The sequence below is a fragment of the Lynx rufus genome, unplaced genomic scaffold (assembly GCF_022079265.1).
Source record: "Lynx rufus isolate CCGP_SWC_20201006 ecotype Redwood Valley unplaced genomic scaffold, mLynRuf1.p SCAF_7, whole genome shotgun sequence".
Classification (NCBI taxonomy): Eukaryota; Metazoa; Chordata; class Mammalia; order Carnivora; family Felidae; genus Lynx; species Lynx rufus.
Genome location: NW_025814889.1, coordinates 63,487,121 through 63,502,578, shown reverse-complemented (window position 1 = coordinate 63,502,578; position 15,458 = coordinate 63,487,121). Strand labels below are relative to the sequence as shown.

Here is a 15,458-nt window from a genome sequence, read left to right as displayed (position 1 = left end):
TTTATTTTTGAGAGCGAGAGAGAGCACAAGCAGGGGAGGGGCAGAGAGAGAGGGAGACACAGAATCGGAAGCAGGCTCCAGGCTCTGAGCTGTCAGCACAGAGCCCGATGTGGGGCTCAAACTAACGGACCACAAGATCATGACCTGAGCTGAAGTCAGCCACTTAACCGACTGAGCCACCCAGGTGCCCCTCTTATAGTCAATATATTTTATTTATTTGAGAGAGGGAGACAGTGTGAGTAAGGAAGGAGCAGAGAGAGAGGGAGAGAGAGAATCCCACCTAGGCTCCACACTATCAGTGTGGGGCTCGAAATCATGAACCGTGAGATCATGACCTAAGCTGAAATCAAGAGTCAGAGACACTTAACTGACTGAGCCACCCAGGGGCCCCTGTAATCAATATTTTTTATCTGGGCGTGGGTTCATCAATTAAACCCTTAGGCCACTTTTAACTCTCCATGTTAGTATAATGTTCTCAAGATGGAGGATGTAATGTCATTAACTATTTAACAGAATTTTTTAAACTCATGGTAGGTATTTTGTGGGTTAGGGATGTTAGGATTCCAGTTAAATAAATTGGTGGCTCTTATATACAGAATACAAACCAAGAAATATATGGAAAAACAAATATTAAATGACTAAGGGGAAAACGATGTGTTTTTGGTTTTTTTGGAAAACTTGATGTTTAAGAAGAGTTGTGGATCAAGTTCAACAAGGCCTTTCTCAGCTTTTTTTAGCCATTTTGTTTTCTACCACATTAGGATCTTAAGCTTAGTCTTTTCTCCTGCACACAATCGGGACCATTTTTGTTAATTTATTTAAAATATTGTGAGTAACTCCTTTTTTATATTTTTGAAAGTATCTGACAAAGAGATTCATTAGGGTATCCCCTTATGATGATAGTCATGTTTTAGAGAGTATTCTAAATGGAATACTATTTTCCCCAAGTGTAAAGACAATGGATTAGAAATGGACAATTCTTAGACTTCTGAGAATGAATGGAAAAGATCTTTCATTCTGAAATAATATAACTTTCGGAAGTTCTTCTGGAAGGTTTTAGTAAAAGTCCAGATATCTTTATAGAAAGATATGTAAAGCCTATTTGTGGACCTCATGTAAAGAACTTATATTTTACTGGGAAACTCTTGTAGATACAAGAGGAAAAGCATTCCATATAGTTACCATGTAGTCCCTGAATATATATAGATTTTTAGCTCTCTTACTGTGGGAGAGAGAAAGTTTTTTTTTTTTTTTAATTTAATGTTAATTTATTGAGAGAGTGAGAGAGAGTGTGAACAGGGGAGGGACAGAGAGAGAGGGAGACACAGAATCCAAAGCAGGTTCCAGGCTCTGAGCTGTCAGCACAGAGCCCAACGCAGGGCTCAAACTCACAAACTGAGATCATGACCTGAGCCAGTCAGACACCCAACTGACTGAGCCACCCAGGGACTTTGAGAAAGTTTTTCTTTTTTTTTTTTTTTTTTCAACGTTTATTTATTTTTGGGACAGAGAGAGACAGAGCATGAACGGGGGAGGGGCAGAGAGAGAGGGAGACACAGAATCGGAAACAGGCTCCAGGCTCTGAGCCATCAGCCCAGAGCCCGACGCGGGGCTCGAACTCACGGACCGCGAGATCGTGACCTGGCTGAAGTCGGACGCTTAACCGACTGCGCCACCCAGGCGCCCCGAGAAAGTTTTTCTATGTACTGAATTCTCCCTGGAGTTTTCTTCTTTGACTTTAAATTTTTTAGTCTTTTGTGAATGAACTGTCCCCCAAGAATTGTGAGCTACTGTTACCTTCTCTATAATGGTTTAATGAATAAGTTCAGGTATTTAAAGCAGGAAATGTTTTTTTGGCAGATTTGCATATTTGCTTCCTGTACCAATTATTTGTCAACCACCTGATTGTTTTAACTTTCTCAACTCCATAATCGCTATATTTTTACACTGCTTTGATATCACATACTGTGTTTTTATACTTTAATCTTTCCTGATTACAAATTTTAATTCCTTAGCTCTAATGGCTAATGTTCTATTGTGATTCTCGTGATAGGAAGAATGATAGTTGATGTATTTTATGAAGTGAAATAATTGTTGGCATATAGACATCAAAGTTTTTCCATAGGGTTTCCACTCTGCTTCCCTGCCATACACTTCATTTTGATGAAAACCTTAGATTTGTCTCCCTAGGTCCTCTACTTGATAATTTATCTCAGGGTTATTCTTAATCACCACTTTAATGATTAGCCAATAGCTTTGTCCCCATTTTTCAGCTTTTGGGCAACTGTTGACAACTGATAGGTATATCACAGTTGTGATCAGTGCAAGATGCTGAATGTCAGATTATAAACTGTTAACCCATTATCGATACCAGGAGGCCTTAGGCTCACTCATTCTAGATTTTCCAAACATTATTTCTTTATTCATTTTATTTCAGTGGCTTCTTTTTTTGAAATAAATGATTACTCTTTCAAGTATGTGGGTTATGTAATTTGTACCTGGCCCTGGGGCTACAAAGATGAATGACATTCTGATGTTCAGACACATCAGGTGTATCAATTTCATCCATTTCATTTGCTGAGAGCAAATCACTCTTTTGCATGATGCCGTGCTCATCACAAGTGTAGCTGCCATCTGCCACCATACGATGTTGTTAAAATACCATTGACTATTCCCTCTGCTGTGCCTTTCATCTCATGACTTACTTATTTTGTAACTGGAAGCCGGTATCTCCCACTCTCTTTCACTCGTTTCTTTGATCCTCCCACTCCCTCCCCTCAGGCAACCACCAGTTCTCTGTATTTATGGGTCTGTTTCTGTTTTCATTTTGTTTTTTAGATTCCACATATAATTGCAATCATATGGTATTTGTCTTTCTCTGACTTATGCCACTTAGCATAGTGCCTTCTAGGTTCATCCATGTTGTTGCAAATGGCAAGATGTCATCCTTTTTATGGCTGAGTAATATTCCATGGTATAAATACACATCACTTATATGTCTATTACTCTATCAGTGGGTACTTAGATTGCTTCTGCATCTTGGCTATTATAAATATTGTCAAAGGAGAATCTCGAATTATTTCTTTGATTCTGTTACACTTTTTTTTTTTTCCTGTTTTACATCTGGAACTCTTAACTATAGAAGCTAGACCTCCTTGGGGCACCTGGGTGGCTCAGTCAGTTGAGTGTCTGACTTCAGCTCAGATCATGATCTCGTGGTCTGTGAGTTCGAGCCACGCGTTGGGCTCTGTGCTGACAGCTCAGAACCTGGAGCTTGCTTTGGATTCTGTGTCTCCCTCTCTCTCTGCCCCTCCCCTGCTCATGCTCGCTCGCTCTCTCTCTCTCTCTCTCTGTCAAAAATATATAAACATTAAAAAAAAAAAAAAGCTAGACCTCCTTGGACCAGTTCTTTAATCTTCTCATCTTTTGTCTCTCAAGTTTCACTTTCTGGGAGATTTCCTTGATTTTATCTTCCTGTCTGTTCACAGAGTTTTAAATTTCTGCTACATTTAAAATTTATAAGTACACTTCTTTTATCTGGATGTTCCTTACATGTATGTATTCTGTTCTTGTTTCACGATTGCATTATTTTCTAACTCTAAGGATAAAGTTTTCTTCCCTGTGTAGTTTATTCCCTACGCTTTTTCTGTTGGTTCTAGTTTCTTATCTGTGTTGTTATATTTGCTTAGAACCTTGTGATAATTGGTTGACTGTTCATATTTAAGAGTGGGGCACCAAAAATTTAATTGGAAGCTTTGAATACAGTGGTGGGACTAGTTGACTTTGGGCTTCATGGTAGTGTGATTTGGAGCGGAGGATGGGGGCACTAATGTGGGGGAATGAAGAGCTTTCTAGATGGGACACAAAACCCAGAAGCCATAAAAGATGAACAAATTTTACACATAGAATTTATTCTCCAAAACTTCTGTTTGGTGGAAATAATGTCAAGAGACAAATGACCACCTGCAATCAGAGGAAATCAAGGAAAAGATGGCCCCCCAAAAAGGGCAACATGTGTGGAGAGGCAGTTTGTACAAACATACACAGAGAAATAAGCATACATAAAGTTTTGAAGGGCATATTTTGGCAAGCATTTGGGGAAATGGACACTCACTATAGATGGGAATAAAATTGGTATTTTGGGAGAGTAACTTGGCAATAGCTTTCAAGATAGCATATACTTTTTGACCCAGAAATTCCACTGTTGGAATCTTACAGATAGTTTTGGAATTATGCCATGATACATGCTTATAGATATTCTGTATAGTATGAACGATTAAAGCAAAATCTGGAGAAACAACCTAGATGCCCGCCAGTAGGGAAGTTATGGAGTGCAATATTGTTCCTGTAAACATTTCCAAAAGAATGTATGTATGATTACTTGGATCAGTTTTTCTGGTAGTATGTACAAGAAATTTAATAATGTTGCCTCTAAGGAAAGGGGGTTGTAAGAGGGAAGAAGACTTTTACTTTTCATTCTGAACCTTGCTGTAGAGTTTGAAATGTACATATCACTTGTTAAATTTTTTTTTTAAAGTTTGAGAGAGTGTGAGTGGGAGAGGGGCAGAGAGAGACTAAGAAAGAGAATCCCAAGCAGGCTCCGCACTCTTAGCATGCAGAACCTGAAGTGGGGACTTGAACCCATGAGCCATGAAGTCATGACCTGAGCAGAAATTAAGAGTTGGATGCTTAACCAACTGAGCCAGCCAGAAGCCCCTGTTAAAAAGTGGTAGGTTTCATGGTTCTTATACCACCTTGTCTTGGATAGAAGTTGAGGGTTTGTTTTTATATCATTAAGCCCGGGGCAGCACATGGAAGAGTTTTACTGTAAAAACCTAACTACTTTCACTTCCCACTAATATTTGCATTTCCCTCATGTATGATATTATTGGATCCTCACAATGGCCCTGGTGAGGTAGACACTGCTTTGGGATAAGAAGATTGAGTCTTTTGGAGATTGACTTTCTAAGGCCACTAGCAGAAGTGCTGGGGCCAGACTTCGCTCTCTCAAGTCCAAATTCAGCCTAGCATTTTCTTTTTTCAAAATGTTTATTTATTTTTGACTGTGAGAGAGAGAGAGAGAGAGAGAGAGAGAGAGAGAGAGAGAGAGAGGCAGAGTGCAAGCGGAAGAAGGGCAGAGAGAGAGGGAGACACAGAATCCAAAGCAGGCTCCAGGCTCTGAGCTGTCAGCACAGAGCCTGACGCAGGGCTCGAACTCACAGACTATGAGATCATGACCTGAGCTGAAGTTGGACACCTAGCTGGCTGAGCTACCCAGGCGCCCCAGCCTAGAATTTCTACAGTATTTTTTCCTTGTCTTCAGTTCTCAGGTGCTATTGCTTTTACCATATTTTACCCATCATTTTGATACTACACTTGATCTTAGCCAAAAGGCCGAGAAGCGATTACCCATCATTTTGAACTCACACGTTTTGGGTGCACTACTCAGTTTTGCTATAATTAATTAAACACTTTGTGAACCGGATAAACTGGACTCAGTTGAGACTGTCCTAAGTTGTAACTCCAGTAGGTTCTGAAGCTGAGACAGGATGACTCCTTTTCCAGTGCGAAATGTGGAAAGCCTGAGGAAGTAAAGAAATGACATTTTGAGAAAAATGCCTGATTTGAAACTAAATATTTCTTCTTTAGTTCTAGTTAATACTACTATCTTTAGCCTTTATCCCTCCCCATACCACTACTGTTTCAGTCTCTTGGAGAAGGAAGTTTCTGGCTTCTTTCAGAAATTTCCTAATCCCTTATTGCTTTAGCTTATTTATCACTGATTTCTTATTTTTATTTTTAAAATTTATTTTTTATGTGTACTTATTTTGAGAGAGAAAGAGAAAGCAAGTGAGCAGGAGGAGGGGCAGAAAGAGAGAGAGAGAGAGAGAGAGAGAGAGAGAGAGAGAGAGAGAGAGAATCCTAAGCAGGCTCTCTGTGCTGTCAGTGCAAAGCCTGACAATGTGGGGCTTGATCTCACAAACTGTGGGACCATGACCTGAACCAAAATCAAGAGTCAGATGCTTAACCGACTGAGCCAGGCTCCCCTGATTTTTTATTTTTAAAACTGAGAGGTCTGTCACATTCTTTTAGAAAAGTCCATTTAGGACCTTTGGTTACATGTGACATTTTAAAGGAGACTGTCATTGACTTTTATTACCCAAATACTAAGGGTCTTATATTTAGAAAATGTGTGTATATACTCTTGCATATATTTCAGATGCTATGATGTAGAACCATGCCATTGTAGATACTTTTGGGGTAGAGGTATTCACTTACAGATTATCATGGTTTAAAAGATGTATTATTAAACTTACAGATCAGGATTTTTGTGTGTTGAGTTTTTACTCCCATTTTCTCTTTACGGTATGGACTAGATTCAAGTCTACTAACATAGACCAGCAGATGGGGAGGACAGCTGTGTGATATTCCATTTTGAGGACTAAACATATTAAATCTCAAAGGCTACAGTGGCAGTGCTTGGAGTAAAAACTACTTCCTGTAATTTGAGTTGTAATCATGCCAGTGATTCTCTATGCTGTATTTCTTGGGTAATGTCCATGTTTCTGTGCCAAGTAACCTATATAGACAGATGATTCCTAGTTCTCTAACAGCATCCCTGCATTCCTTCCTCTAATCCCTGCCATAGTTTCCTACCTCCTCACCCAGCTCTTTAGGGAGAGCTAGATGTGAATTTCCAGTTGTCACTGGAAACCTCTAGCTGTAGAACTCATAAGCGCTTCTAGTTCAACATGTTGAAAGGCAAACTGATCTTCTCTCCAAAACTTAATATTCCTGTTTTCCCTGGTTAATGACTTCCATAGGTCATCAAAGCTTGAAACTTCAGAATCACTCTTGACTTCCCATTGTTACTTTATATGTTGTGTAAGTCACAAATTCCTGTTGATTCAACCTGTGAAATGTCTCATATCTGTCTTACTTTCTTAATTTCTATTGTAGATATCCCGTTTCAGAACCCTTACCTCTCTCACATGCATTTACTTATTCGTTCAACCATTTATCGATTACTTTTTATGTACCATGCATAGTGTGAGACTAGGTCTCACTATGTCTCTTTCAACAAAGGTTGAACAAGGTCTCTCCTCTCTTTTAAATAGAATACAAAGATAGTTAATACTGAGCATATACCATGGACAACGTGCCTATTTCATTTAGTCTTCACAACAGCTCTTGGAAGCAGATGAGGAAACAGAGGTACAAAGAGGAGAGGCATATGCAAACCATGATGGTCCAAGACAATATAGCTGGCTCAAATTCTACCATAAATAATGTGAGTGTATCAAGAAATAAAGACATCCTCTCATGTAAAGTAATAAAAGGGACTCATAAACAATGAGCCATATAGAATTTAAATATGAGTTATAGTTTAGGGAAAGCTATTTTAAAATACTTGCAAAGAAATCTGAGAGCAGAATCATAGATACTTATGTTTTTTTTTTTCCTGTTGCCTTAGACACTGCTAATTTGACAACATTGTTTTTTAGTAATTTATCTTCACTGAGTCTTTCCAATGTCTGCAGAGGTTTAATGGGAGCATCAATTCTCTTTAATTATGTATTTTGTCAAATTTTTTATTTGAGATAATTGTAGATTCTCATGCAGTTATAAGAAATAATACAGATGGAGCCTGTGTACCCTTTAATTTCCTCCATGGTAACATCTTGCAAAACGATGATACAATATTACAACCAGGATATTGAGATTGGTACAGCAGAGATAAGAACATATCCATCACCAGAAGGATCCCTCATGTTGCCCTTTTATAATAATGCCCACTTCCCTTTTGTCCCCAGCCCCATTTAAGCCCTCACAACCACTGATCTGTTCTTTCTGTAATTTGTTATTTTAAGAATGTTATATTTAAAAAGTTATATAAATGGAATCAGATAGTATGTAACCTTTTGGAATTGGCTTTTTTCACTTCTCCGAAGGTCCATCCTGGTTGTTAAATGTATCATTCCTTTTTATTGCTCAGTAGTATTCCATGGTATAGGTGTGCCAGTTTATTTGACCACTGTTTTCTGAGAGGTGGTATCCTTTTAAACCGCCCCCAACAACATATGAGTGATCCAGTTTCTCTGCATCCTTGCCAGCATTTTTTTAAAAGTCTTTTCTCTCTTTTTATGCTATTGAAATAACTGCATCAAGTCTCTCCCTACTCCAAACCATCTTCAGTGCTACCAGAATTCAGTTTTAGACATGTGCCTTAAAGGATTTGGGTATATCTGGGTAGAAACATGGTAGGTATTTGCAATATCTAGTTTAAGAAAAGAGATTTTGGTTAGGAGCAGTTTTGTGGATATAAGCATATAAGTGGATGAAATGACAAAAGCAGAATAGGTTGAAGACAAAGAGGGCTGAAGACAGAGTCCTGAGAAGCACCAGTGTTTAACAGTTGGGTGATCAAGTCAGTAATCAAAACATTACAAATATATTCTTTAAGAGAAAATAAGGAAACCTATAAAAAAGAAGAAGAAGGGCACGTAATATAGTGCCAGATACCAAAGAAAGAGATGTTTTAGGAAAAGAACTGAAAATGTCTCTTGCATTTGGTATCTAAAGGATCAGTGTTGATTTTTGCTTGGCAGTTTCAGTGGGGGAAATGAGGTCAGAAGCCTGGGGATGGCTGATTGAAGCATGAGTGGAAAGTAAGGAAGTAGAGACAAGAAGTGAAGACCATTCTTTGGAATGAAAAATGAAAAAGAATGAATAATAATTAGAGAGCATTACTGGAGAAAGATTGTCTTTTAACCTGGGGAGATATTTTTAGGCTGAGGTTGAATCCGTGGAGAGAAAGGGGTTGAAAATATAGGAAAAAGTTTTACAAAATTGTCAAGTGCAGGCATGTACTAATACTAAACGTTTATTTTAATGAAAAATCTATAGAAAAGAGAGAAACTTATGGAGCAAGTTCCCAGAAGAGATGGGAAAGGATTGGATTTGTATTGGAGGTAAGGATGTGAAGAGGGGTAAGCAGAGATTAATTTGTGTTTGAGTGAGTTGAGCCTGATGGCTTTGCTCATCTTTGCAGGGCTCTATGAGACAAGGTAGGGAATTTGAGAAGAGTCTTGAGGGTTGGAACAGTTGAAAGGCACTAGGTTTCCTAAGACCCTGGAGTGGTAAGGAGTTTATATTTTATCTTGAAATTGATGGAAATCATCAAGCAAGGGACATTACAGTATTAATCTTTAAGAAATGCTCTGATGGCAGTGTGGAGAATGGATTAAAGAAGGGCAAAACTGGAAGCGGTTAGAGACATATCGCCACCCACTATGCCATTGAATTTATCAGGTCAAGTATGGCCACAGTGGGTGGAAATTGTATAACTCTTCTTGCCTTTTACTACTTTTCTGAGAAGGTAGGACATTTTTCAGAAACCCTCAGGCACATAGTTTCTCAGATCTCTTTATTTCCAATTACTTCAAATGTTTGTACATCTGTCTCTTCTATCAGATTGTAATTTCCTTCATAATAACCTGCATCTCATTCATCTTGTTGTAATGTGGTACCTAAATATCTCAGTACTCTGGTTCAAAAACATGTTTAACAAATGTTCACTGAGTGAGTGAATGAATGAATGAATGAATGATGGTTTCTACAAACCAAGGGAACCCTGTCCTCGTGTGGGCTAGATGATCTTAAGGTCCCAACAAGTCTGCCCTGGAACAGGTTCAGTTGTGATGCCCAGTTTTCGTACTAAGAAAAAGTGCCATTCCATCTGTATATGCTTAATTACGAAGCAGCTGTAAAGAGACACCGAGCCCGCTGGTTTCCTCATCTGGGAAGCGGCAGACTGTTTTCCGTAAGGCAGCATGGCGGCCGCCTGCCGGAGCCAGTAAGTGCCGTTTCCCTCCCGGAGAGAAGCCACTACTGTTTTTTCGTACAGCAGCATGGAGGCCGCCTGTGGGAGCGGCCATAGAATCACGCCCTGGGGAAGAGGCCGCCGTAAAGGAAGCGCCGCTTCCTCTTCTCCCTTCTCCCGCCTCCCACCGGCTGTCGTAAAAGGGTGAATGGAGAGCGAGTTGTGGGGGGTAGAAAGGGAGGACAGGGGGCGCGGAGTCAGAGTGGCGCAGCAAGTGGCTGCAGGTGGCGACGGTGGCGGGGGGTGGGGAGTGAGGTAGTCCAGGGGTCGCGGAGGAGGAGGCTGAGTGGGTCAAAAGAAAAACTAAAGCTGCAGTCTGGCCTACTGGTCCGGGGGCCGCGGAGCCCCCACCCGGGGAGATGGACCTCAACCGAATCATCCAGGCGCTGAAGGGCACCATCGACCCGAAGCTGCGAATTGCAGCTGAGAATGAGCTCAACCAGGTGAGGAGCGGGCCTGCGGCGCCCCCCTGGCACCCCCCGCGGTCTCGCCCGGCTTTCCCTCCTCGGCGCCCCGATCTCCACCCCAACGGGGGCTTCGGACCCTGGCGCTGGTCTCGGCCCGGCTCGCCCCCCGCCCCGGGGTCCAGTTTAGCGGCACTCCCTGGATCTTTTCTGAACAACTCGCGCACCTGTTGGCCACCTTTGCATCTTTTCGTGTCATTTTCCTTCCACGGTGCAGTTTGTTTAGCCCGTTTGGTCCGGAGAAAGAGGCTTTGGCAAGCTTTGCTAGTGTTTGCAGGGTGTGATTTCCCTAAGTTCGCTGATTTAGGGACACGGGTGGGAAAATTCACTTAAAATTCAAATCTGAGTTCGGCTTTACTCCAGACCAGCCCTTTTTAGGTGTTGCGATGGGAAACCCTGCCCAGCGCCTGCTTCTGTGGGCTTGGTAGGACTGTTTTTGACACTGATTGGCAGAGTTTTGTTGGACTGCTGGGAAACGCTGCCGGGAGAGTGCTGGGGGAACAACAGGCAATTTTCATGGTGGTACTACTTTACAAAAGACACGTCGAGTAATTTGTGTTTGGAGGGATGTCTTATAAACGCTAAAATGTGTAAGACTTTCTTTTATCTTCTCTGTTCTTACTAGCCCTGATCTTGTTCCAGCGTTACCACTGACATTTAGAAATTGTAATGATCCCAAAATCTACCTTATGTTTTCCCTCCTCACCTGTAAATAATGATAGACCTCTCACGAATTAAGAGTGACAGCTGGTTGGTTTTGGGGGGTACTCTTTAAAATGTAAAGGAATCAACATCACCTGGGAACTTGTTGGAAATGGAAGTTATGGGGCTTCACATTTAGAGAATCAGAAACTCTGGGGTGGGGCCTAATTATGTTTTAATTAGCTGGCTAGGTGATTCTGTGCTTCCTGAAGTTTGAGAGCAACTTAAGTAAAAGTTTCTGTAGGAGTTCTCTCAAGTTTTCCCTGGTTGGAATTGACTTCAAAGTGCAGCTATGTGTTTTGAATCTTTGAAATCCAGTGGGAAATCTGAGTGGTGCTTGGAGTAAGTGTGAATTCAGGATTCTGAAGAGATAAAAGGGAGAGTGAAAACACTGGTTGAGTTAAACTGAAGCCTAAAAGAATGTGTTAGTACCTCAAAAAGAAAAGGACTCTTACTCACTAGTGGAAAGTTAAAGTCAGTACCTGTCCCAGGCTTTGCAGAGTAGAGGTACTATATGTTGATTGGCCAGAAGAATAGCAATCCAGGGGTTGGTTAGAAGGAACAAAGCAAGAGCTGAACTTGCAGTCTACTAGTATGAACAGGGGAGTTGGCCTGTTTGTGACCCCCTTCTCTTCACAATGAGGCCAGATGTTATTTTGATAGTGTCAGTAGGGATCGTATCTTTGATGTCATGTTATACCTTCCTGCCTCTGTTAGCCTATCCTTGCTTTGTTTTTGATTCATCAGTATTTAAGTGCAGACTGTATAGAAGGAGAAGGTTGGTGGGAAAGCCTGCAGAACTAGGAGAGACACTTGGGGCCCAGTTCTGCATTTTTCTTCATGGTATTTCAATCCAAAACCATTTCGTCCTGACTCTGCCCTGCCCCATATCCACCCATTTCATCACAGACCATAATTTCCTCTGCAGCTTCTAAAACTAGCTTATTGCTGTGCCACTCGTTTAGTATTTATATTTTGTGTAATGCTTTGGATTGTAATATGCTCTGAGTTGTGTTTTGTTTTGAATTGTCTGTAAGTAGAAGACAAGTATAATGTTGCATAACCTTATAGTAAAATATGGTTATAATGTTGGGTTTTGTATGCTTATTCTTTATCGCCACTGTAACATCTTGCTTTGTTGGATAAATGGGTGGGTCATCTACCATAAGTGATTCGGGTCCAGTTCATTTATTTTAGTCTAGGTCCCCCCTCAGCAAATAGGCTGAGGAAATGGGAGCAGTGTATTGATGATTTGTCAATTGTTAGGTAGAAGAGTAGGCAGTTTCAAAACAACAGCCTGTGATCTGGAGGGTAAATTCTTGTTTGAAGCTATATTTTTCTGTAGCCAACATATATCTGTTACCAGTGACTGGTTTCTTGATTGCCGTGTATGATGTTGTATATATGGGAAAACGGATTTTCATTTTCTCTCATGATATTAAGAATGCATCCTGAATATATTCCTCCTTGTCTGTAGACCCAGAAGTCCCTTTAGCAGCAGCAAAGGAAAGTAGAAATGGGTAGATATCTTGCTCCAGTAACTCATACAGAAAAGTATCTTTTTCTAAAAAAGCATTCTCCACATGGCCTTAATAGGGAAATAAAGATAATTACTTTTATTGCCAAGCTTTGGAATCCCCGCTTTTCCGTGCATCTATCTATATCATTTCTGTTGCCCTTTAAGAGAGATTGCTTATATGAATAACATATTTATTGAGTTATAATGCAGGCACTAATACAAGGCTCTGCTTTCACGGAGGTTGCATTCTAGTGGGGTTTACAGACAAGTAAATAATATAATTTCAGGTCATTAGTGCTATAGATAATAAAGTCCTGGAGAGACAGTGTTGGGGTGTACAAATAGGGTGGTCATTCTCCTGAGTAGAGACCTAGATGTTGTGAAGGAGTGAAGCAACTGAAGGACTGGGAAGGCAACAGAGGGAAGAGCAAGTCCAGTAAAGGACTTCAACTTGGATGTTGGAGGACTAGAAAAGTTAATGTAATGGGAACAGTGAGGCAGAGAATGGGAAACATCAGATCGTTGCTTTAAATGAGTTCTCATCAGATGCAGAATTTAGGTAAGTAAGCAAACTCTTATTTATTTATTTATTTATTTATTTATTTATTTATTTATCTATCTATCTATTTATATATCTATTTATTTAATTTTTTAAATGCTTATTTATTTTTGAGAGAGGGAGCATGAACAGGGGAGGGGCAGAGGTGGGAGGGAGATAGAGGACCTGAAGCAGGCTCTGTGCTGACAGCAGAGAGCCGGATGCAGGGCTTGAACTCATGAACCATGAGATCATGACCTGACCTGAGATCAAGCTTAACTGACTGCACTACCCAGGTGCCCCAGTAAGCAAACTTTTGTTTTCAGAAAGCTTCACAGATACAGAGTAAATATCAAGAAATTTTTTTTTTCTTAGAAACTTGAAGCCCAAGGTGGAAAAAGAAATGGGAGAAATATTTGTGAGGAAAGTAGTATGAGATTCTATCTGAATTTACCCTTGAATGTTTTAGCTGGCCAGATTAACATAGGCTGAATCAGGGCTGAAAGGAGAAGAGAAAAAGTTGTACAAGTTCATTGAAATGGCAAGCATTTGCAAAAAGAGGAGTTCCAAAATGTGTATAAAGGTAATAGTGTTGAAATAAAAGCAATCTCCACAATAAGTCTTCTTAAATAGATACCGTTAATCAAGTGTAAAGTTTTGTACTTTGTATATTAAGTATCTAACTGTATGGATTAGAACTATACATGTTTGTTTTTTTGTTTTCTTTTTATTCATTTTGAGAGAGAGACAGAGAGATGAGCGTACAAGTAGGGTAGGGGCAGAGAGAGAGGGTGAGAGAGAGAATCTCAAGCAGGCGCCACGTTGTCTGTGCAGAGCCCAGTGTGGAGCTCGCTCTCTTGAACTGTGAGATCATGACCTGAGCTGAAATTAAGAGTTGGCCACTTACACAACCAAGCCACCCAGGCATGTAAAACTGTAGAGTTTTTTTTTTTTTTAAATTTTTTATGTTTATTTTTGAAAGAGAGAGACAGAGTGTGAGTGGGGGAGGGGTAGAGAGAGAGGGAGACACAGAATCTGAAACAGGCTCTAGGCTGAGCTGTTAGCAACAGAGCATGATGCCAGGCTCAAACCCACAAACCGTGAGATCATGACCTGAGCTGAAGTCAGACACTTAACCGACTGAGCCACCCAGGTGTCTCAAGTAGAGTTTTAATCTTGATTCACTAAAGGATCTTTCATTATCATAAACATGAATTGTTTAATAAGAATGTAAACATAGGTTAGATTGGGTTAAATCTGTATTAATTTTGACTCCTGTAAACTGCTGTTAAAAGAAATCTATTTTCTTAAAAACTACTTTAAAATGGTGGTTTCAATGGTAAATGAAAGAGAATTTACTTTATATACAACAGATTGAAGATTCTGAGATTTATACAGGATAAAAAGGAGAACAATTATAAGATAATTCAAAATTTTATAGAAAGATTTGGAAAGCATAATGTTCTTGGATGGAAAGGATTGATATTGTAAAGATGCGGGTTTTCTCCAGATTTTTTAGTCAAATCCTTATCTTAATAAATGCTATTATGAATAAATGAATAAGAAAGGTGATAAATTAATAAGTTGAGTGGCATACATAAACCTAACGGTAAATTGAAAGGGATGCCACCATAGATCCAGGCTCCTGGGAGAAGGTAAACTGAACAGATTCTCTGCATCATTGTCAGCTTTAGCCTCACTGAGAATTTGAGTCCTTTCTGGGAATGTCTGTGGGCAAGGCCAATTGTAAGCTCTGGGAATGTGGCACGGTGGTAACATGGTCCAGGTAGTAGACATCTGGAGGGAATATGGTCAGAAGGAATGGGCTGCTCTGTGCTTTTTAACTTTTTTTTAAAAAATTTTTTTAATGCTTATTTATTTTTGAGAGAGAGAGCAAGCAGGGGAGGGGCAGGGAGAGAGGGAGACAAAGAACCTGAAGCAGGCTCCAGGCTCTGAGCTGTCAGCACAGAGCCCGATGTGGGGCTCACATTCATGAACTGTGAGGTCATGACCTGAGATGAAGTTGGACACTTAACCAACTGAGCTACCCAGGTGCGCCTGTATTTTTTAACTTCTAAAGTCACCATGGCCAAACTCAGGAGTAGTTCAAAGTAGAACATGTGTGTGGGAAGTGACCTAGGCAGCAGGCATTCAGTATAGGCTCACTTGGGCATCAAGTCTATTTTATTTTTTTTATTAAAAAACTTTTTTTTAATGTTTATTTGTTTTTGAGAGAGACAGACAGAGTGTGAGCAGGAGAGGGGCAGAGAAAGAGAGAGAGAGAGAGAGAGAGAGAGAGGATGAGAATCCAAGCAGGCTCCTGTGCTGTGCTGACAGCTCAGAGCCTGATGT

At 40.3% G+C, this 15,458-nt stretch overlaps 1 protein-coding gene and 1 pseudogene across 1 annotated transcript in view; one reads left to right on the top strand and one right to left on the bottom strand.

Annotated features, from left to right (window-relative positions):
- Positions 1-5,328: 5,328 nt before the first annotated feature.
- Positions 5,329-5,406, bottom strand: LOC124502846 (uncharacterized; annotated as a pseudogene).
- A 4,720-nt stretch (positions 5,407-10,126) lies between these two features.
- IPO8 (importin 8) overlaps positions 10,127-15,458 on the top strand; it is an 80,942-nt gene continuing 75,610 nt past the window's right edge. Inside the window, exon 1 of the mRNA XM_047065859.1 lies at positions 10,127-10,326. Within this exon, the coding sequence (XP_046921815.1) occupies positions 10,243-10,326 (84 nt within the window). The 5' untranslated portion in view covers positions 10,127-10,242. The remainder of the gene's footprint in view (positions 10,327-15,458) is intronic.